The sequence below is a fragment of the Parus major genome, chromosome 15 (genome assembly GCF_001522545.3).
Source record: "Parus major isolate Abel chromosome 15, Parus_major1.1, whole genome shotgun sequence".
Taxonomy (NCBI): domain Eukaryota; kingdom Metazoa; phylum Chordata; class Aves; order Passeriformes; family Paridae; genus Parus; species Parus major.
In genome coordinates, this window is record NC_031784.1 from 8,419,459 (window position 1) to 8,442,293 (window position 22,835).

Sequence of the window (22,835 nt, forward strand, 5' to 3'; positions counted from 1 at the left end):
TGCTTCCTTTGATGGTAATGAGTACCTCCTCTGCATTGGAGAGCTGTTGCTTATTGCAATACGTCTAAAAGAATTGGGAGGTCAGTTTTACAACAAAGCTTGCTAGGAATAGGCAGACTTCAGTAGACTCTAACTTGGAATAAAAAGGAGCACTTGATAGCTGAAGTACCAGGCATGAAAAGCTTCACACAGTGGTGCAATTCATAAACAAGGCCTTCATAAATCTCCTGTTCACTTCAATGTAGGTGGATAAACTTGATGCTTCTGAAAGCCTAAGAAAAGAAGAGGAACAAGTAACTGAACCCACTCCAATAGTATTTGGTAGGTTTTAATTGATTACCTGTTGTCACTCTGGTCTCTCTTTGTGGAGGCAGCTTACATGATTATGTTGTATCTGAGAAAACTGGTTTCAACTAGATAGTAATTGAAGTGGTTGTTTCTGGTCAATGAACTGTGTAAGTTGTTGAAGTGACATCTTGCTCTTACAGTACTTCTGTTCTTCAGATTAAAGCATTGCTCCTCTTACATGGCTCAGATCTCTACTTTAGGAATTGTGTTTCAGTGTGGTAATAGGACAGGGGATTACCAGGGTGTTGCCAACCCCAGGAATAATTTAGCATGAAAATTCCTCCTCTTATTCCTGTCTGAGGAATGTGTCTGCTTTCTGCTCTTCCAAGTAGAAAAGCAGACTGGCTTTCTAGCTCATGCATTGTAAGACATGTGCAGCCAAAACACCATGGCTGTCTTGAAGTGTGATGCTATTTTAGAAGCCCTTCTGAAGAAGCATTCAAGCACCTAGAAGTGGCTGGTAAGGGAAGGATGTGACTGGTTCACTGTCTGATATAAATGTTAACATGAATTTAACAGATGCATGAGGCATGTGCAGTCCTAGTGATGAAAACAAATCTGTCAAGGTGTGTTCAGACCTTTTGCAGCACCCTCCAGACTGTGAGACCTAACAGACCTAACTATTTGCTTGAATTGCTTTATTCTTTAGATCTGACCATGCATGTGTTAAATAATATCAGTTTGGCTTTCAGTATGGTCTCTTCAAAATAAGCCATATTTATTTTGATCTCAAGATGAATATCCATTGATCTATCTTCTGAGTCCTGCCTTGCTCTTCTGTAGCTTCCTGGTAGCAAGAGCAGATGGCATGGGTGCCCACTCCATGGCACACATTGGGGAAAGTGGGACTTGCTGGTGTGTGCTTGCACAGGGGCTGATTTTTAGCTAAAGCCTAATAGTCATATCACACAGTACAGCTAGCATTAGGTAAGCTTGGGACTTTAAACTAACTTTCTTTTTGTCTCATGCTTTTCCTAGGCCAGCAGTTGATGTTAACAGCAGGCCCCAGTGCAGTACCTCCCCAGGCAAACTTCCCATACGGATACACAGCACCAGGATTCACCCAGCCGCCTGTTTATGGTTTCAATATGTAACTAGCTCTCTGACAGACCTTCACTGTCTCTGTTCTCTTCCTTCCCGTCCCTTTTTAACTTCTCCAAGAAGTGTACAAGGCACAGATGACCTTCTGTTGGCTGAACACACTTGCAGCCCAGCTCAGTGAGGAGACTTCAGCAGGATGCCTGTTACTGTTATTTATTGATTATTGTCCGGTTACATTTCGACCTCTGAAAGGCAGCTTTTGTTAATGACATTGTGAGACTCTTGTCTGAAGTTAAGGCACTATTTCACTAACTCATATAGCAATAACTACTTGAGGCCAGGGGGAAGAGAGCATAATTTTCATTGTTTTGAAAAGCCCATTGAAGGCAGCTGGGAAATTGCCTGGCACCAAGTTGTTAAAGCTTTAGCTGAAGCTACTGAAGTAGCAGGGTTGTTAACAATTCAATGAAATATCTCTTTAATAATGAATTGTTGAAAGCTTATGTACATCTGATCACCCCATTTTATTTGCATTCTTATGTGCAAAAGAAAATGGGCTTTTCTAATACTTGTGCTCTGAATGTTTAGAGGAATATTGGAAAAGTTTCCTTTTATGGACAGTAATGCTGTTGGAGTTCAATGCTGTTGGGGTTCAATACTGTTGGAGTCTGTTCTCTATTTTCTGGAGTAGATCTGAGACTTGAAGAAAATAAATCTTCTCATGCCAGAGAGCAAACACTTCCCAGATCCTTTTTGTTTAACAAGAAGAGAGCATGTTACTTATTGACATTAAATGGTACTAAACAAACCTCAGCTGTGTGTGGCAAGAGAACATAGGAGTGTGCATGGGCTGCCAAAGCACTGGAGATGCAAGAGCACAGCGTCAGGGTTGGGGAGGGGGACACACTGCTACCATATTGAGGCAGTAGGGAGGGCCATAATCCTGACATTTTATTTGCACCTTTAACTGATTCTGGCATTGGCTTCCTGCCACACCGTGTTCTGACCCTGTCTGGTGGGCAGTCAGCACCACCCAAGTGTGACCAGGGTGCACTGACTCAGTTCTGCTGTGCTGCAGTAGCATCAACAGCTTGTCCATCACCCACCTCTTCCTTTGAGAATGCCAACAGGGATGTATTATTACTTTGTGCCACTTCAAATACATGTATCATTAACGTTTTATGTACTTAGATAACAATGTATAATTTATGGTTATGAATCTTGTGCTAATCTTGAATATTATAAAAGTCCAATTATAAATGTAAAACTGCAGTATCCACTGTGTGGTTCTAGTCTTACTGTCTTGGGTATGGGGACTGGCTGGTAGCAATGTACTACTACTCATAGCATCAGGTTTCTTAATCTGATTACTGAGGATGCCAGGCAGGAAAAGGGACACTTGTGCCAAGGCACATAACAGGGCAGGCCTAGGAAATAGCTTAAAGGGAATTGTGGCCTCTTCACCAGACACATCAGCACACGCTGTCATGTGGGGAGGGCGTGCAGCAGGAGGCAGTCACATGTTCTCATACTTTCATTCACGGGGCTGCGAGAGCTTCAGTCCTGTGTGGAGGGAGGTGTGCTGCAAGGAGAGAGCGTCTTCTCTGCTGAGATACATCAGTATAGCAGTGGTTTGGGTAAGCTGCACCCTTTCATACTGAGTCCCACTTGGAACAGGGCAAAACACCTTTAAATGCAAACCAGTGGAGATTGTCAGGGTTGTAGAATGGGTTGTAGAATCAGTAACAGCAGACTGTGCTTTGGCACAATTGTAATGAGTGTTTCGTCTTCTTGGTCACCACACCATGACAGTAGTGGCATGCAGTTCCCCTCCTTCCTGATGGATGCCAGAATACCCCCAGTGTTGTTGCAGCATACTAACCTCAACTTTGTACTGGTCAGCACTCACAGCTCAGCTTGAACTGCTGAGCACTGATGAGTTCAGGCAAATCTCTGCTCTGTCCAGACCTACTCATTGCAGGAATTAGCCAGGTAGCTTGCCATTTTCCAAGAAAATAGTGCTTCTATTTTGTAACCAGTTCTTTGACAGTTGAAATAAACTGGGGTAAGTCAGCTGAAACTGAAGACCAGCTCTAGGAGTAGTATGACTGTAGGACTTTGCATCCTGTCAACTTAAAAATGGGCTCTGACTTTCTAGCAGCAAGTGCAAGCTGATGGTGCAACACAGTGGAGTGCTAGATCAAATACTGGAACAGCTCCTGACTGCAGAGAATTGAGGTAGCCTGGGGATCCTCAGTCTAGAAATCTAATTACAGGAATGACTGGGTTCTCAAGGAAAGCAAAGCTGCCAGCTCTGATCAACAGTCTTGCTTTAGTTGCTCTCCTGGTATTTCAGCTCTTGCTAAGTAAAATGGCTTTTATAAATTTTCTGATCTTGCATTCTAATATGCATTCAAAACAGATTCCCTGCCAATACAGTGCAGCTGTACCTAAAAAGTGGAACAACCTCTTGTATACCAAGGTACTTCACTGCTTCTCTGAAAGTGAAGTCATTCACAGTAGGAGATAACCCCTCTTTTAGGGGTTAGGTGAAGGATTTACTGCATTTCATGAATTTGTAACATCCAAGTTTTTGAAAACTTGGATAAGATTGTTTTGCAGAGAATCTGCTTTAAAACTAAGCTTCTTGCTAATTCCCATCCCAGTGACACAGGGCTGGTGCTGTCCTGTTGAATCATCTGCTCACGCAGAACCTGTTGCAGCATGCAGCATCTGGAGACCAACTGCTAGGTCTTATCTGTCAGAGGGTAACTTGCTTGAGACTACATACAGGCTTTTACTGCCTCATGCTATCCCAGTGAGAAACAGAGTATGGATCTCCTTCTGTGTAATGGCTCTTGCTATTTGTCAGACCTTAGGGGAATCTTCCCCTGTCTGTCAAACTTTGGGCACATACAGATCTGGCATCAGAGAAGACGAGCAATTCACACAGGGAATTCAGGAGGAATACATCACTGGGGTAAGTCCTGTTTCTTGTTTCAAGTAATTGTGTGGTATTTTATAAGACTTCTCTTTCCCCTTTTTAGGACTCTGTAATTAAATGGTAGTGTAGCAGAAGGAAATTATCTGAAGTAACCTGGCTCATTAAAAAATAAAAATTCTAGGCAGATGAAGTCTGTTGAAGTTTGTGCAAATAATAGGCATAATACAGTAAAGACAGTAGTAACTGTAGGGTCAAAAACCTAATTCTGATTTAATAGTCTTAGCTGCAGTGCTGAGAGCTGGCACTTAGAGCACAACATGGATCCTTAATTGGGCTGTGGGAAACAAGGAACAACTATTGTTTTTTTCCTCTAGCAAATCCAGCAGCAGTTACTCAGAAGCCTAAGAAATTTCCTTGGTTTTTGAACTCTAAAACTGACAAACAAACCTTGTCAGATGCCCACTCAAATGAGTGTGAGTAACTTTAGTACTTTGGCAAAGCTGACTGTCAACTGCTTGTAACTAATGCTTATGCTTGGATGTGTGATATCCTAATTGGCAGGCTAGGACTTGGCCTCTGAGAAATTGCTGGTGTGACTGAATCAGCATGACAGTTTTTCAATCTGCTGAAAAAAATATGAGGCGAGAACTCTTGCAAATCTTGGGACAGGTAACACTATGTGCCAGGTTCTCATAACAAGCATTTTATCAAGTGCATGTATTACCTTATGACAGTGTTATTTCTCACTGTAAAGCTTGCAGTCTTTCTGCATCCCTTCTGTTCTGCTGTAAATGGCTTGGCTTTGTACTTGGTTCCAAGCTGACTGCATTTCCTTTTTTGCTTTACAGTGTACCCCAAGACTGCTTCAATCTCATCTGTTTCCAGATAAGGACATAAGGCTGGAAAATGCTTGACGACATCAGAGTGCTTTGTGACACTCGTGTGTAATTAGGTTGTGGTTTGCCAAGTCAATGAGCCTTGCTATAGCAACCTGCAGGTGCACCAGTCCAGTTTAATGGATCTGGAGTCATTATTGTGCACTATCTCCTACTTCAGCAGGTCTCCAGCCCCCAGAGAGAAAGCTAGTCTAGTTTTCTCATTTTTCAATACTGTGCATTTTCTGTGGGTACCTTTCCAAAGGTAGCCACAGATCCTGCCTCATGTTTTATACTAATAAAATACTTCAAAATTCTTAGGATAGGTATGTGTTTCAGTTTGTCTGGAGCCTTTATAATTTGTCAAAAAGGCAACAGCATCCATCTGTTTTCTTCCTAGCTAATATAAAGTTGACAGCTTTCAAGCTTAGGATTAATTTGAAATGCAGTTAGTGAAGTCCTGTCTTTTATATATCAGAATTTTAAAATCCTGAGTCAGATTCTGAGCTTATTCAGTTATGCATTTCCTGCATGATTCAATGACTCAAGATTTTTTTTTATCTGTTCTGTTTTTAATCAAGATTGTAAAATTTGTTTGCCTAAAAATCTCCATTTCTCCTTTCCTCCCAGTGGTTATGAAAGGAAGGGATTACAAAGTCTTCTGGTATGTTGTTTTCCATAGCACTAAGTTCTCCAATATTTTGCAAAGCACAGATTCCCCAAGCACTGGTTATCCATATGGGGTGCTAGGAGTGAGTTTGGGTGAGAAACAGTGCTTTTAATAAATCTTTGAATTGCTCTCCTTTTGTAAGGTACTTTTTTTTTTTTTTTTCCAACTTAGGGGGTGGGGCAATGGCCTCATCAACTGCTAACAGAGTTTGTCAACTGGAGTTGGTTTGTTGAGTAATAGATCCTGCTGTGAGGGATTCACAACCATGGCCTGGTAGCAGAATGATAATTGGTACATGCTGTACATGGGCTTCACTCTCTTCTGAGATGAGTCAGGCCCACACAGATGTGAACAAAACAGGGACTTCATGAGAGGCTCAGTCCTGGTAATCTCAGTGAATAATCTTGAGTAGCAACAGGAGCTCTTTCTGCATGTGTGCTTAAGTGGGAATCATGTTCGTTGTTTGGAATCATCTTTCTTACAGGTGCTCCTGCTGCACACACTTCAAAGCTGGGGAAATGTTGACTCATCTTTCACTTCTTGAAGCCAGTTATGTGCAGGATCTCTTTTGCATAAAGGAATTCTTTGGTCTCAGTAGGGAACTTGAGAGAAAATGAGTTTTCTTATTATAAGACCGCAAGTGATGGGGATTAATAATGCATGGAAAGGTTTGTAGTAGTTGATGAGTTGTAACAATTGTGCTAATACATCTGTTAATTCAGTAAAATGAAGAGGTTCTCTGATCCCAGGATATATAATAGGAAACTATTTGCCCCATACTTGACAGCTCATGGTCTCTGAAACCATAGTGTGCTGTTTAATGCCAATTAAATAAAAGTAATAATAATAATTTTAGGGAGAGGCAAGGGAGGAATAAGTTGGAACCAAGTGTTGTCATGTAAGCATGTGCTTCCAAGGATCCAGAAAACTGTCTGCAATTGCTGTCTGTGTTTGAAAAAATAAATTGTGAAAGTTGCTTTCATTTTCAGTAGCTCTTTTTAATTCTTATTATTAGGGCCTGGAGAGCTGCCATGAAGCACACAGGCTGCAGTAGCACCTGACTGGGTATTTCACAATTCCTGTGTCTTTGTATGCCAGCAGAAACAAGCACCAGCCACCAGCATGGGAAATGAGTTCAGATTGTCAGAGGGATGTTTCCACAAAAATTCCTGAAGCAAGAGCTGTAACATAGTGGGTTTGATGTTGTGTCTGATGTAGTTGCTCTTTTATGCTTTGACCATGCATTCCTTAGGAGATGCTCTTGACCATGTGAGCCTGATGAAGTATTTACTTTCACATAAGTAAAGGGATATAAAACATCCTCTTGTAGCCCCTGGTATTTCAGGGATTGCTTATCTTGTTTCACTGTTTACCCTTCAGGCTTTCTGCTGACAAGTGGTGTTAGCAGCTTCTTGGAGGTCAGGTCCTTGCAGAAGATGGCTTGCAATCTGCATGTGATTAAATATGAATAATCCTTTCCCTGTTCAGCAAGGTAAGCACTGCTGTGAATCCCATTGAGGCTGATGCGAATTAAGCATGTGGTGTGGTATTTTCTTGGACAGGATGAGGTTGTGCACAGGCCTTGATGATTCAGGAATCTGTAAGAACCAGTGTTTATTGTGAAGGTAATCATGGCCTCACAGCACAGGGTGTACGTGTCTGCAGGCAGATGTAAAAGCCAAGATAACTTGATGGAAAGGTATGAGGAGTTGCAGAGGTTAATCAGAAATCAAATGCATTAGTTTGTTTGTCATGTTTGAAGGAATTTATCTTTACCATTCTAATAATGCTAACCTGAACATGAGTAGCTGCTCTGCATTTGTGACTGGGACTATGCCTGTTTCTTCCTTCCCTTCACATGTTAATTCCTCCCCCTCCTTTAATTCCCTGTGTTAAGAAGAGGGGGGCCTTAGACTTGGCATGAGACCACTGCCTATTTTAACTGTTGTGAAACCACATACAGTTCTGATCTCACCTGGGGGCGAGTTCTGCAGTGCAAGTATGTTTGCTTTTAACCCTGGCGTAATAAAGGTGCTTCAGTTTCCCAAAGGGTTTTTCTGCTGGCGGTTCAGCCACAAAGCCAGGGCTGTGTAGCTGCAGAGTGAGCTTTTGGATGGGGCTGGCAGCTGCTACATTGCTGAATCTCGTTAAGCAAAAACCATGTCACAGAGCACACAGAGAGCAAGTCTGGACAGGAGAATGTTTTATGCGTAGTTGGGGGTGACTTCTTGCACAAAATGTTCACTCTTTTGAGTAATGTGGCTGCTTCAGGTGTAGGGGAGAGCACAGTGCTGGAGTACAGCTTGTGTTCCCTGGTTTCTGCAAAATCCTGGATGGAAGTGAAACCAGTGTTGGTTTCTTTTCCCACATCCTGTAAATACAGCTTTTGGACGTAAACTAGAGCAGGGCAGTCTTCCTCTGAAGATAAAGCAAAATCACATCCTTGTGCAATATGCACAACCCAACTATTGAGGAGCAATAGATAATACATCCACCCCCCCCCAAGAAATCAAACAATAAACAAACAAAAAAAAACACCAACAAACCAACACAAGCACCAACCAACCCCTGCTGAGCCTGGAGTGTCATTGCACTCACAGCAGCCTTTTAATTTGAGAATGTTTTTTTTTCTCTTCCGCCTGCACTGGGCGTTCACATGCGCTTCCTACCCCATGAGTTCCTGGTCTCCGTTCCTCACTGAAACAGAAAGGATTCAAGCCAAGGGCCTGAGATGACCAAGCCCTCCCTTTCCCTCCCCTCGGACCGTCACCACCGCGCAGGAGCGCACTGTTGTGTATCCTCGCTGACCGAAGGGTTTGGGGCGGTTCAGAGCTAGTCCTGGCCTAGGCGTGCCCGGAGGTGCGGATGCTGCTCAGGGCAGGAGGCGCTGCTGTCCACACGCCTCCGGCCGGGCCGGCATCTCTCCGTGCCCACGCGGAGGCTTTTCCCGTGGATTCCTGGGAGCGGGCTGAGCCACCCCCGTTCCCGCAGCGCCGAAGGCCAGGCTGGGTCACACTGCTGCTCTGCTGCGGTTCTCCCGCTCCCCGCAGAGCCGCTCCCCCGGTCCCCACGGGCCGCCCTGCCCCGCCCCACGAGGATGTGACGCCGCCGGGGCCGCCCCTCGCGGGCGCGGCACTGAAATAGGGCTCGGCCGCCGCCGCCGGGCAGCCGGAGCCGCGGAGCAGCGCGGCCATGCCCGTCCCCGCCGCGCCCCGCAGCCTGGCCGCCGCCGCCCCCGCCGGCAAGGCCAAGCTCACGCACCCCGGCAAGGCCATCCTGGCAGGTAAGGGGCTCCCGGGGCTCTCCTGAGGACGGGGCTCGCCCCGCCGCTGCCAGCGTGGGCATCCGGCTGGGCGGGGGCGGCCGGACCCGCCCCGGGGCGGTGGCGCTCCTCAGGTGATGCTCCATCCCGGGACCGCCGCCCCTCTCCCGCTGCCCGCGGAAGGCGACCCCGCTGGATCGGGGTTTCCCTTCGGGCACAGCCAAAGAGCACCCGCAGCTGCATCCCGAGCCTGGCCGCTGGCTCCGGGGCTCCCGCTCTCCGCGGAAACCCCAGCGTCTTGCCAGGCTGTTTCTGCGCCCGGTGGTCCAGCCGGGAAGGTGCTGGTGAGCTCGGACACGACGCGGGGCGAGCACTCGCGGCTTCAGCGGGGTTCAGCAGGCGGGAGCGGAACTGATGGGAGACGCTGCTGGCAGCAAGGGCCCCACATGCTCCCCTGAGGGTGTTATGGGACAGGGCTGAAGCAGCAGCAGTCGGGTGTCCCTACCCCAGCTGTGTCCCACAGGACATACATGCGCTGATACAGCTCCTCTGAAGGCTGCTTGGTCCCTCCTTTGTGCCTGAGCATCAGTCCCTATGGATCAGGGCGTGTTTTCCCGTCCAGTTGTGACCACTTCCATGGGATCAAACCCGGCTCCGAGTGCAGCAGTAACGGCAGAGTTAATGCTCTGCCTCTCTTGTGGCCGTTCCGAGCTCTGAGCTGAACGGAGTCCAAGACAGTCGCAGGCTTGTTAAACTCCTTTGTAGCTGTTCATTAGCTCCCTGGCTTCTCCTGCCAGTCGCAGGACAATTCCCAGAGTGGAGATTAGCGTCTTTGTTTTGAAATGAGCTATCGCAGCCTCGACATGATTGGCATGTTTAGAGCTTTTGTGTTTTCCAGCCAATTCCCCCTCCTATGATTGTGCCTTTGTTTGTCTATCCAACTCCCTGCTCCCCTCCAAGGGCAGAGCTCCAGCCTCCAGTAGCGGGACCGGGTTGCAGCGGGGCTGTGCCCGCCCGGGGAGCGGAGCCGCGGCCGCTCCGGCTCTGCCCACCGGCCCTGCCCCCGCCCCGGCGGGCAGCCTCCCTCGCAGCACCGGGAGAACTGCCGGAGGTGGATGCGGCCGCTGGAGCGTGCAAAGGGTGCCGAGTCCTCCCAGGGTCACGTCTCCGGGAGGGGACTGTGCCGTCACTCGGCTGCCTGGCCAAAGGGCTGGGGCACAAGGAGGAGGCAGTCTCCAAAGAGAGGGTGCCTTCCTGCTCAAGGGAGCCCTTTGTAACACCAGGCTCCTCCCGAGCTCTCTGCCTCTCTCTGCTGCCCCACCTCAAAATGTGTTGATTTTTTCAGGCCTCTTGACTTAAAGGTCTTTTAAATAGGATTTATTCCAGTTTTAGGATGGGAAGGACAGGATGATTCCTTCTTGCCCACTCTTCCTAGTCTTTCCAAACTTGCTGTCCATGTGCAATGAATGCATCAGGTTGTCACTGCCTGGAGCAATGTACCAGGTTACTTTCATAAATCTTGTGTAGAACTCTAATCAGGATCATCAGCTTACCAGAATCAGCCTCCTGTAAGAGAGGCTGCAGCAGACTCGCTCTGCTCTCCCCTGCCAGAAGAGTTGCTATGGGTATGCCTGGAAGCTGTCCCTGTGTAAAGGAAGGGACATGGTGCTTGTGACCTTTGCCAGGTGCCAGGTTGAGCAATACAGCATAAAGCTGTGTTTGCACCTGCGTGATGGGGGCCTTCTGGGCTTATGTGAAGCTGCAGAGGTAGAAGAAGGACCCTATTGAGATGCTGATCTTCTCCTCACAGGCCATAATCAGAGTAATTGGTTAATGGGCAGAAGTCCAGCCAAGCCTCTGTGGCATCTAATTGTATTAGAGAACCACAGAAATGGGAGAAAGCTGTTGTTAACTCCCTGTGCCCTGGTCTGCTCAGCCCTCCAGCCCCTTTCTGGGGGATGCAGTGCTGTTTGTGGCTGTCTCTGCTGACAGTAAGGGGTTTGCTGATGCTCTCAGAGTTTCTCATCTTACATCTGTCTGCACAACAGGGGTAGGTACTTCAAAGCTCCACGTTCTGGAGAGCTGGAGATGTTAAGATGGAACATCCCTGCTGTGCTTCATCAGCCTGTGCTGGTGGAGTTAAATAAGCCATCATCATAGCCTGGGTACGTATCTGCTCCCAGACCCTGTGTGTAAATGGGATCCTCTGGCACAGCTCCCTCGGCTGGGGTTGGCTCTTTTCTGAGAGATGCAAGTAAAGCTCTGTCTGCCAAGAGCTCTTCTCCTTCAGTTGTCGCAACAGACAAAACGCAAGGTTAAAAATTAATTTGCTAATGGGCTCTCCTTTGTCCAAGCAGCTGTTGTGTGCCAAGGCAGCACTTCACCTTGCAGGGACAATGCTGCTGGTGCTGCTGTGGCCATGTGTGGCCTGAGCACATGAAGGCAGCTCAGCCTCTTCTGCTGTATAACAACCTGTTAGCAGGCAGGCCAGGAACCCAGCCCTGTCTCTGGCCTCCCACAGCCAGCTTTCCCATTTTGTGCTGTGGTTTCCAAACAGGCCACCAGACCTTGTTTGCCTGTTCCTCCCACCAGCATCCTGAAGGGCTGGGTGCTGCTGGTCTACTATGCTCCCAGCACTGGGCCACACTGCAGTGGGGAGCTTGAAATAAAGGCAGTTAAGTGGTGAGACAGGAATGCTGGTGGCAGAGCTGGTAGGACAGTCATCAGTCACCTCTGGGATTCCTGAGAGTTCTCCTTCACTGGGTTTTTGGATGCTACGTTGGGTCAGCTTGTTTTGGTGCTGTTGGGTCCGCTCAAGTCAGCCTGCAGTGTAGGTTATTTTCAGCCCAGCACGAATGATCTTTGCCATTTGCAGGCAAACCCTTGCACTCCTGCCCTCCTCTTGAGAGCTTTGCTTGTGGTTAGCAGTACTCATTTGATGAAAGTCTCTGCCTGCCCTTGACAGAGTTAAGTACAGCCTTATTCTGTTTTTAGCCGGCTTTGAAGCCTGGGGTCTGCTCCCTCCTACGGAGAAGCTCCCAGCTGCCTTGCTGTCTGCATGGTATCTCTGCTCACCCGGGGGCTGTTGCACAGTTGCTGTTTCTACCTACACCTAATCCTGCCTGGCCAGGGAGGCAGGACGCCTGGATGTTGTTCGGCATAGTGCAGGATTTGGAAAGAGCTCACAGGGGTTGTGGCTGCTACCCAGGTGTGGGGTACCAGAGGCAAATAGTGATGTGTACCAGGGTCCTAGGGGGAGCACAGACAGGGGAGAGGGACTGCAGGAGAGAGAAGGGCCTGAAGAGAGGGTAGGGTATGAAGCAGAGTTCAGCAAGGGAGCCCAGGCTCGGGAACAAAGCAGTAATTGGAGCTTCAGTTTCCTCTTCTTTGTTAATCCTTGATATTATCTTTCTTGGGAAATGCTGTACCTGCAGAGGAGAGGAGTCGGGGACTGGGTGTGAAAGCTGAGACTTGCCTCTTGCACAGCAGGTCTCCCAAAAGTCCCAAGTCCATCTGGATTTCCAGTGCCGTTGCTCTCAGGAAGAGGGTGTGAGGGAGGTTATGCTGCTGTGAATTGCTGTGGCCCAGCACACACCCTGGTTTTGAGATAGATGCCTGGTGCTCACAGCAGAGTAGGGAATGTTTCTCCCTTCATGCTGAGGTAGAGGCTAAGCACAGCCAGGGGGAAAGATTGGTGAGCGCACAGGGAACCAGTCCTGCCAGGTCTGCTGGCCCGCAGTACATCACTCCTGGCTGTGATTTCTCCTGCAGCTGCCTCCTGTGGCTGTCATCTATTTGGGGAGTGAGTCCCTGGCTGCCTGGGAGCCCTCATGGGCTGCAGTGGAAACCTGTAAGAGCCCCAAGGCTCCTATGGGAGGAGGATGTCAGCCCCAGGGCCAGGAAACCACACTGGGGTGTCCCTTCAGTCAGAATGGATTCTGTATGAGCTGGGGTTAACCCTGGGCTCTGAAATGTGAGTTTCTGAGCTTTTCACATGCCTGATGCTCTGCTTGACATTCTGCAGGCAACCATTTTCTCTGGGTTGATGTAAATGATCGGAAGGAGTCGTCCGTCTTCCCAAGACGATGAGCACCATGAGCTGACAGCTTGGGGATGTTGCAGCATGTCTCAGCTCTGACAGCCCTGTGTGGTGCATGCCAATGCAGCCTCCCTGCTCCTGCTTGTGCCCTGAGGCCTCAGGTCATCTCTTGACAGCAGGGATTGATTTTTTTGGCCATCTCTTCTCTCTCCCTGTGCTCCAGTGCTTGGTACAGCGGTCACTCCCCTCTGCTGGGGGCTGGGAGATCAGAGCCTGTCCCCAGTGAAGTCTCAGTCCTGGAAGTGGCTCCTTCATCCGGCTACAGGGCTGTGCTGGGAGAGTCACCCAACAGCCCTGGGTTTTGATATCAGCTCCCTGTTGCATGTCTTAAGAGAGTTTTTGACAATTGAAAAGTTGGTGTCTGAATTTAAGTGGTGGGATGGCCAGGAAGCAATTCATGGTGATAAACCTGGGGCCTTGAGGTGTGCAGGGCAATGGGGAGAAGGTGACTTGAGCAGAACAAAGAACCTGGCAGTCCCCAAAGGTGGAATTGGCACCAAAGACAGAAGATGCTGTGACTGCGAGCACGGAGAAATGGCCATTATACTCACAGCCGAGAAGTTTCAAATGTAATAATGATTAATTGTCATATTGAGAATTAAATGCAAAGAGGTGATGAATGAGTGAGCTGTGAAAGGACAGCCTGTTCAAACAGGACAGTTCCAGTAAGATTCAGGACAAATGATTTCATCCCATCCGTAGAGTTATCTGCAGTGCTGTTTGCACGGAGCTGTTTACCCGCAGCGGCGCAGGGTACAGAGGGGCACCTCTCTCATGTTTGCCATTCTGTATCCCTGGGGGGGTCAGACTGTCACCAGCCTGCCTGTAGCACACTCCCATGACCAAACCAGCTGTGTGTATTTACTGCTGGACATGCTGAACCCCTGTGCTCCCCACTGGCCTTGCCCCTGTCCGGTGGGAGACCTTCCTAACCCCACATGCAGACAGACACTCTCTGAGCCTGCTGATTTGTTGCAGGACATGTTTTCTTCCCTTTTAACCAAAACACAGGTAAACTTCGGGCAGTCTGGTTTGGGGAAGCAGCCTTGCCCATCTCAGCACTGAGTCAGACTTTTGGTGGCAGAGCTGCCCCCGCGGTGGTTTTCCACAAGGATGTGGCTGCGGATGGTGGTGAAGCCTGTCCGTGGCCGGAGGAGGTGTCCGGGTGAGGACGGCAGTGCTGGAGCTCTGCCGAGAGCCAGCTGTCCTGGAGAGCTGCACCCCAGCGAGCCTCCTGCCCGCTCCTGAGCCTCGAGTTTCACAAGACGGCCCGTGGTGGGAAGTGCCGGGAGGGTGGAGCTGTAAAACCCGTTTCACTGCTGCCGGCAGGGCAGGATTGCTCCACGGCGATGGATGATGGGTGAAGAGCAGCCTGGACGGCTGCCGGGGGGGTTTGTTCCTCGTTGTGGGGAGCAGTTTGGGCTGCAAAGACCTGTCACAGGCTGCTGGTGGGTGTTTCTGCCTTCCTGGTTTGTAGCAGCCTGATGGTCTTTGGTTCTTGGGATTTTTTTTTCCTTATCTCCCCAGTTCCAAAAGCCATGTTGGCTAATGAGAAAGGGGACCAAGCAGCCTTGTGAGAATGCTGCATACTGTAAGCACAGCATCCAGGAGCTGGGCAGGATTGCACCCTGTGCCCATAGTGTGTGCTCAGCTGCTCAGCTCATCACCTTCTGCACATGGGCTGGGAGCCCCCAAAATGGGGAACTCAGGGCTCAGCTTCCACTGAGAGCCTGTTTGTGCCTTCCCACCATCCTGAGGCACCCGGCTGACGGGGCATGGGCCCTGGGAGAGCTCTGCTGCTTTGCTTCTAGATCCTTAGGAATAATTCCCTCTGGCCTGAAAGGATCCTAACGAATCTGAAGTTAAAGGGTGCTTTTTATATGGAAATCAGGTGCTGGTATGTCAGCTTGTGAAATTACTCTTAAAATGGAGAGACTGAAATTGCTCCCCAGGTGCTCACTTCTCATCAGAGCAGCACAGAGACCTGCTGCTCCATCACTCTGCAGGAGCAGGATGCTGTAGCAGGCACAGCCACTTGTAGGAGTGGCAGAGAGTCCAGTGCCACTCTGTGGCTCCCAAACAGGGCAGTGGGTATTCACGTGCCTCTGGGTAGGAATTTGCAGAGGGTGAAGCCAGTTCTGGCTGCACAGCCTTGGTTTGTGTCGGTCCTGGGACTCTGCTTGTCTTCCCCACTGCAGCTGCATCCTCCCACCTCCAGCACTGCCCTGGGTCTGGAGCTGGGGTCCCGGGGTCAGGGTGGTCAGTGGTGTCCCAGGAGCTGCTCACGGACGGTGTGTGAAGCTGAACCTGCATGTGCTGATGCCATCACACGTTGTGTGAGCATTGCAGGGGCAGCACCCTTGCACTGTATCCAAAACCCCCTTTTCTCTCTCCTGCTAGCTCTCCCCAGCCATGCCCAAGAGCTGCAGTCGTATCCTCAAAGGACGGCCTCCTCAGGGCTCTCTGCTGGGGAAAGCTAAACTTTCTCTGGGAAAACCATGCCAGAGTATTTTTCCCTTCTCTCCCTTCCTGCTGAGCCTGCAATGTCAGGATAGCTGGCAGCAGAAGCGCTTGCAGGCTTGCTGCGGGCAGGGAGCCATTCCTGGTGCTGGGAGTGGGATCCCCCCGCCGGGGGCACCTTCCCTGGGGCCGGGCAGAGTGACCTTCCCTGAAGGACGTTCCCTCTCCTCTGGCTCTGCTGCATCCAGCGAACAGCCAGAGCCTTGGCCCGGCATCCCAGCTGCCCTGCGTGCTCTTTCACCTCCTGAGTGCTGCTGTTCCTGCTGACTCCGCGCTGTTGCAAGAGCTGGAGCTGCTGTTTAAAGTCGGGGTAAACAGGTTGCAAAGTCCCTGCAGCCCTGGAGAGGGAGGGGATTGGACAAAGCTGCTGCTCATGGGCAGTGGAGTGATTTATTTGCATAGAATGAGGTTTCTGCTGGGGTAAAACTGTATGGGGAGAGGAGATGACAGCAGAGCAGGACCTCTGGTGGGTCTTGCTTCCAGGGGGCTGCAGAGCAGGTGGCCTGTGCCACCCTGTGGGCAAAAGAAAATGAATTAAAATTGCCACAAGTCATGAAGTACGTCCAGGGTCCCTGCTCTGTGCACCTTCCCGTGGGATTTGAGGCCAGGACAACGTTGGGGAACAGGGAGGGGACCTGGCAGCATGGGTGCTCTGTTCCTTCATCCTTGGCTAGGGCAACCTCATTGCCCCAGAGGCTGCCAGTTCCCAGGAGCAGCATGCAGTCCCTTTGCTGGGCTCCTGGGCTTTGCCCGTGGGATGCTGGGCAGAGCCTCTGCCTCCCCTGCATGCAAATGTGCCTGCTGAGGCTGAGAGCAGGTTGCAGGAGGCGCAGCATCTTTCCCTGTAGCCTTTGGTGTGGTTTCCCCTGGACTGCTGCTCGTCCTGGTGTTTCCCTGCTGTCTGGCTCCTGGATGTGCTGGAGCTGGTGCTGGGGGACCAAGAGAGAACAAATATTTATGGTGATTAAACTGTCCAGCACTTTAGTTCTGCAGTGTAGGAGGGAGGGAAGTGGCCTTGGCAGCACCTGTGGTGTTGTGTGGCTGTGGTGGCGTGAGGCTGGTGGCACGGTGGTGTGTGGCGGTGTGGAGAGGTGCCAGCTGGTGCTCAGCTTTTTGGGGACTGTTGGACCCAGCTGGAGGCCACTGCTCCTCATCGAGCTGCTCTCTGGGGCCTGCCAGCTGCTCTTGCAGGAGCTGTTTGTCTTTGCAGGAGAAATTAGTGTTCGGCCAGCCCCCCTGCCATGGGACCGGCAGTGTTTGCCACTCTGAGGGACAGCAAGGGCGGGAGAGGGTTGAGGGGACAGCAGGGGTGCTCTGGGGACTCTGGGGGTGCTGGCTGTCCTCCTGGGGAGCTGTTGGCTGGCTGCAGTGCCGTGAGCTGGCCCCATGCCCCCAGAGCACCGGGTGCCGCGGGGGCGTCAGGGCTGGCAATGGTCACCGATCGCCGCCTCCTGAGAAACGCCTGCCTGGCCTGGGCTGGGCTGGGCTGGGCTGAGCAGCTCCAGCCCCCCTGGGAACACAGTGGGAAACAAGGAGCCTTTGTTTGCTGTGGCAGAGCTGGGCTGGCCTCACGCCCCGTCCCCACGGGGCCGGGGAGCTGCCCGGCTGGGCTGGCGTGTCCTGCCCTGGGTACTCAGTGCCGCGGTGTCCCCATCCCTGCCTGCGGGAGGAGTGGGATGCTCTTTGAGCACGAAGCTGATCTTTGCCCCAGCTGTGTTGAGGCTGGCCTGGCTTCTTGGCTCCTTGGGTAAGACGGTGTAGCCTGGTGCTTTTTGTGCCTGGAGGGAAAAACCAGCATAAGGCTGTTTTAAGATGGGTGCTGCTCGGCTGCTGGAAGGAATGTGGGGAAGCTGCTTTTCCCTTCCCTCAGGAAGGACTGGGCTGAGTGCAAGCAGCAGTGCTCCCGAGGATGCCAGTGGCACCGACAGAGAGATCTTTTGCATATGTGGAGGTCATGCAGAAGAAATGATTTTGTGAGAAAGTCTGCTGGTCCAAGGAGTTGGTGCTGCCTGCTGTTGTCACAGGGAGCTGCCATGGGCTGTGATGTCCCCTATCAGCATCCTGTCATGGGGGTACTTTGTGGGGTGCTGATAAGCAGAGCTGTGCCACGTGGCAGCAGCCTGTGCTTCACTGCAGAGCGGGATAACAACCACTGCACCCAGTCCAGCCTCTCCTGCAGAGGCAGTGTGTTCCCTGCTGGGGTGTCCTCTGGGCTGTGGTGGGGCTGCAAACCTGGCAGTGGGGGCCACAGACCTGCTGAGTCACTTGTAGGACGTGGCCAGGCTGGAGGAACCACTGGAGGCTGTGCAGGAGACTGGGAGCTGGCAGCCCACTGACCACACGCTGTGCCCCAGCCCGTGGGCTGGAGCATGGTTCACCTTCCCTGGGCAAGGAGCAGGGAGATCCTCGGGGCTGCTCAGGTTGACTCCAGTGGCAGTGCCCCGTCCTGGGCTGAGCAGGGGTGGCCCTGTGAGACCTGAGGGAGCTCAGCCCTGTGCTTCCTCCTGGTGCCGGTTCAAAGGGCTCCTGCCGCTCGGCAGGACCCAGCCACACTTTGATGTGAGGAAGCGCTCTGTGATCCATCGTGGCCGGATGGGCTGAGCCCAGCTCCCCCAGCACAGCTGGGTCCAGCTGCAAGGGCTCCAGCCATGCTGAGGGCCAGCATCCCTTGCTGCCCAGGCTGTCAGGAAAGGCTGCAGCCGGTGTAATCAGTGCCCAGCAGCCGCTGCTGCAGGAGCCTGGGGCAGCCAGACAGGCTTGATGATAATTGTGCTTCCTGCTGGCACAGCCAGGCCTGCAGGTGGGCTCCTGCTGGGGTGGGGAGTGGTGCTGGGCCTGCCGCAGCACCACTGGGCTTATCTATCCCAGTGCTGGCAGCTCACCTGGAGGTGTGAGGCTGCAGAGGGGGAGAGGTGCCTTTGAGGGGCAGCACACCAAATAGGCAGCCGTGGGTGTGCTGTTTTGCCCTGTTTTCCCACCCCTTTACCCAGCCTCCTCGACAGCTCTTGCCATGGCAGCGCAGTGGTGCCCATGCAAGGCACCAGGTTGGCACAGGGCCCTGCTGCTGTGTGGAGTCCTCAAGGATTTTGGTGAGGACAGGGATATCGTGTCCCAGCCCAGACCTCACTGCCAGAGGTCCCAGGCTCAGCTGTCGTGGAGCTGGGAGCAGCCATGTGGCACTGAACAGGCACAGTGCTGCTCCTGCCTCAGTGTCCCTTCCTCTGCCGTGCAGGTGGCCTGGCTGGAGGGATCGAGATCTGCATCACATTCCCTACCGAGTATGTGAAGACACAACTGCAGCTGGATGAGAAGGCAAACCCTCCCCGCTACAAGGGCATTGGTGAGCAGCCCCTCTCGGGGTTTGGGGCTCTGGGGGAGTCTGGCTGGTGCTGGGGGGATTTGGCAGGGCGGTGGCGGGTGGTCCTCGGCGTGGCGGGTGACAGCGGCACCGCTGTGCTCTGCCGCAGGGGACTGTGTGAAGCAGACTGTCCGTGACCATGGCATCCGGGGGCTGTACCGGGGGCTCAGCTCGCTGCTGTACGGCTCCATCCCCAAGGCTGCCGTCAGGTAAGGGCTGAGTGGGGGGGGATCCCCAAACAGCAGCACACGAGGGGCTGGCTTTGCCCTCAGTGTCTCCATTGGCGTTTTACCAAAGCCAGGTGGTTTCCCAGGCAGGGAGGGTCCTCTCACAGGGTGTGCAGCTGTTCCTGGAGACAGACCCTGAGCAGGGGGGTGCAGACCCCCGTCCGGGTGCCCAGGGGTTGGCACAGTGGCTCCTTTGCAGGTTTGGGATGTTCGAGTTCCTCAGCAACCAGATGAGAGACGAGCAGGGGCGGCTGGACAGCACGAGGGGCCTCATCTGCGGGCTGGGGGCTGGTGTGGCTGAGGCTGTGGCCGTGGTCTGCCCCATGGAGACTGTGAAGGTGGGTGGGTGTGGCTGCCACTGTCCCTTGCCTTGGCACCCCTCACTGGGCTGGGCTGGGCTGGGAGGGGGCAAAACCCAGGGATGCCCAACTTTTGGGGACCTGAGGGCTGCATGCTTTTGCCCAAGACAGTTTTGTAGGGGTGGATCTGATGCTGGGAAGCCCTGTGGAGATCAAGTCAGGTGGCACTGGCCCCTTCCCCACTCCAGGGAGGAGCCCCACAGCCAGGAGCCATCATTTTATGGGTGCAAGCCCCACATGGCTGCTTGCAGTGGCAGTTTCCCAGGTTTTCCTCTACAAAATACACTGCTGGCCACAGGCACAGGCTTCCCCCATGATCTCTCCCAGAGCTGCCTGGCTGCATGGGTCAGCTCTGGTCTTGGGACCACCTCTGGAACAAGGCAGGAGGTGGCTGACAGCCCTTGGGGCCATCATGTCTGTGTTACCTCAGCCAGGACAAGTGCATCGTCTCCTTGTAGGTGAAGTTTATCCATGACCAGACCTCTCCCAACCCCAAATACCGTGGTTTCTTCCATGGCGTCCGGGAGATTGTTCGGGAACAGGGTGAGTCCCAAGAAAGTGGCTCCCTGAGTCCCCATGCTGTGGGGACAGGATGGGAGGTGGTGGATGGGCACAGGCTGAGGCAGGTGGCCTGGGGGAGATTTTTCTCTGCCACTTGAGGCTGGTCTCCCCTCCAACACCCTCTTTTGCAGGACTGAAGGGGACTTACCAAGGTTTAACAGCGACCATCCTCAAGCAAGGATCAAACCAGGCCATCCGCTTCTTCGTCATGACCTCCCTCAAGAACTGGTACAAAGGTATGGTACCCTGGGCTCCCCAGGCCACCCTGCCTGTGCCACCGGCTCCCCAACCACCCCTGGGAGCTGGGATGGTTATTCCATCCACACATACCCTGTTTCTCATGGCTAAGTCACTTGGAACAGAGGAAATGATGATGTGGTACCAGCTTGTGGGGCTGACAGGTCCTAGTGCTGGAGCATCACTTTCACACCCACCCTGAGCCCCACTATGTAGCATGGGCTTTGTGGGGCGAGTGCTGCTGGACAGTCCCCAGCTCAGCACCACACCCTGACCACAAGCAGCCAGACCTGGGACCTTCCTTGCAGGCTCCTTCAGGAATGTAGATGGGAATCCCAGCACTCTGCCCTCAACCTCTCTTCCTTCCCAGGGGACAATCCCAACAAGGCCATGAACCCCTTCGTAACAGGGGTGTTTGGAGCCCTTGCTGGAGCTGCGAGTGTCTTCGGCAACACCCCCTTGGATGTGGTGAAGACCAGAATGCAGGTACGGTGCCAGGGCCTGGTGTGGGACTGCTGTGCCTGCAGCAGGCTGGGGTGCTGTTTCATGCAGCCCCTGGGGCAGGCACATGATGTCTGCAAGGTTTGTTTTGGGAGATGTCTGTGATTGCTCCTGAGCCATGGGGAATGTTTGCACGGAGGTGGGGACATCCCTGTGGGATCTGATGTCCTGCAGCAGTGGAAAGAGATCAGTTCCTCATGGCACACCCCCAGCTTTCTGCCTCCCCCCTGAAATCCCCCAGGTGCAACCCTGGCTCTGGCCTCTGATCCTGCTTTTCCCTTCCCACAGGGGCTGGAAGCGCACAAGTACAAGAACACCTGGGACTGCGCCTACCAGATCATGAAACATGAAGGGCCCCTGGCGTAAGCTCTGCAGTGGGGGTGGCCGGTGGGGAGGATGGGCAGGGCAGGGGCTGTGAGGGCACCCAGCCCCATGGCCCCCCCTCTCTATCCCTGGCAGGTTTTACAAAGGTACAGTGCCTCGCTTGGGCCGAGTGTGTCTTGACGTGGCTATCGTCTTCATCATCTACGATGAGGTGGTCAAATTCCTCAACAAGGTGTGGAAAACGGACTGAGGGGCCGGGCCAGGCAGCCCCCGCCTCCTGTGCCCCGCAGGGCTTCAGCTGGAGAGCAGAGACCAAACCCACACCCACCTGCGGCGCTGCTGGGGCCAGGTCTGCCCTGCACACCCCAAACCTGGCCACCTTTATCTTTAGGAGCAGGCCCTGGAGCAGGTTAAATTACTAGTTGTGTGCTGAAAGGAGCAGGGAGGGAGCTGCATCCCACCATCCCATCCCCCAGCATCCCGGTCATGCCCACCCCAATCTCCTGGTGATGCTTTCTGCCAGCCCCACATCAGCTGTGTGTGCTGGTTAACCAGGCTGAGATGTCCCTTGGATAGTGGCCTTGGGGCTTCCAGCAGCCAGGAGCTCCTGACTGCCAGGGGAGCAGCTCCTTTGGGGTTGCTGAGAGCCCCCTAGAGCCATGTGGATGCAATGCCAAGCTGTACATCACGAGCTGACAATGGGGCTGATGCCACTGGCAGGGTCACAGCAGCTCTTGGAGGGGGCCCAACAGCCCTGCACCCCCTGGGATGGGAGAGCAGTGACCTCCTGGTGTGACCCCAAGCTCCCTCCTCCCTCCCTGCCAGCACCAAGACCCCTGGTGTGCAACATCCCATCCCATCCCATCCCAGGGATCCTGCTCAGCCCCGGGCTGCTGAGCAGCAGTTGCCCAGAATTGCACATACAGCCAGGCCTTTAGTTCTGCTCACTGTGGGCTGGGGTTGGGGTGAGCCGGGTGCCCCCTCACCCGCCGTTTACAGCCGAGATGTGTGTGCGAGCCAGGGCGAGGTGCAGCCCCACGCCGCAGGCTTGGCCTCTCGGCCAGGGGTGCAAACCCCTTTCTTCTGCCACATTCCCCACATCTGCCCTCCCGCCGCCTGTCTGTGGTGCCGTAGGTGATCCCGTAGCTTTTGGAGCTTCACGCTGACTCACTAACACCCGTGGCCGTGGGGCTGGAGCCCTGCCCTGCCCGTGCCAGGCTGGCCCCACAGGATTTGTGCCAAATTTCTTCCTGAGGGAGCTGGGGGTGCAGGAGCCAGGGCTCAACCCATCCCTCCCTCTTGTAGCCAGCGATGAGCTCAGCCTTAACACAGGAGGGTGAAGGAGGAAAGCCTGGGCACGGTTTACCTGCGGCTTTCGGCTCTGAAGCCAGTGAGGGTTGCATTAGTTTTTTTTTAATTATTATTCTGTTTTACATTTGCAATTTGAATAAAATCAGTCTGGCTTTAGCAGCTGCGTTTGCGTCCAGGCTGTGCTGAGTGGGCGGTGAG

The 22,835-nt window shown here is 52.7% G+C and overlaps 2 protein-coding genes across 7 annotated transcripts in view; both read left to right on the plus strand.

Annotated features, from left to right (window-relative positions):
* Positions 1-2,668, plus strand: part of CLTCL1 (clathrin heavy chain like 1) — a 34,653-nt gene extending 31,985 nt beyond the window's left edge. For 4 of the 5 annotated variants that reach the window (XM_015643751.3, XM_015643752.3, XM_015643753.3 and 1 more), the window contains 2 exons: positions 246-321; positions 1,327-2,668. In XM_015643751.3, the coding sequence (XP_015499237.1) occupies positions 246-321; positions 1,327-1,442 (192 nt within the window). In that variant the 3' untranslated portion in view covers positions 1,443-2,668. The remainder of the gene's footprint in view (positions 1-245; positions 322-1,326) is intronic. The other variant, XM_015643756.3, reaches the window with a different exon arrangement.
* Positions 2,669-9,012: 6,344 nt separating this feature from the next.
* Positions 9,013-22,793, plus strand: SLC25A1 (solute carrier family 25 member 1). 2 transcript variants are annotated; one of them, XM_015644213.2, is made up of 9 exons: positions 9,013-9,161; positions 18,992-19,099; positions 19,227-19,326; positions 19,544-19,682; positions 20,162-20,246; positions 20,396-20,500; positions 20,872-20,987; positions 21,291-21,364; positions 21,462-22,793. In XM_015644213.2, the coding sequence occupies exons 1-9, from the start codon at positions 9,071-9,073 to the stop codon at positions 21,574-21,576; spliced, it is 933 nt and encodes a 310-aa protein (XP_015499699.1). In that variant the 5' UTR covers positions 9,013-9,070; the 3' UTR covers positions 21,577-22,793. The 2 variants fall into 2 exon arrangements, with proteins under 2 accessions (XP_015499699.1, XP_015499700.1); XM_015644214.3 differs by lacking the exon at positions 9,013-9,161 and adding an exon at positions 18,728-18,848.
* The last annotated feature ends 42 nt before the right edge of the window (positions 22,794-22,835 follow it).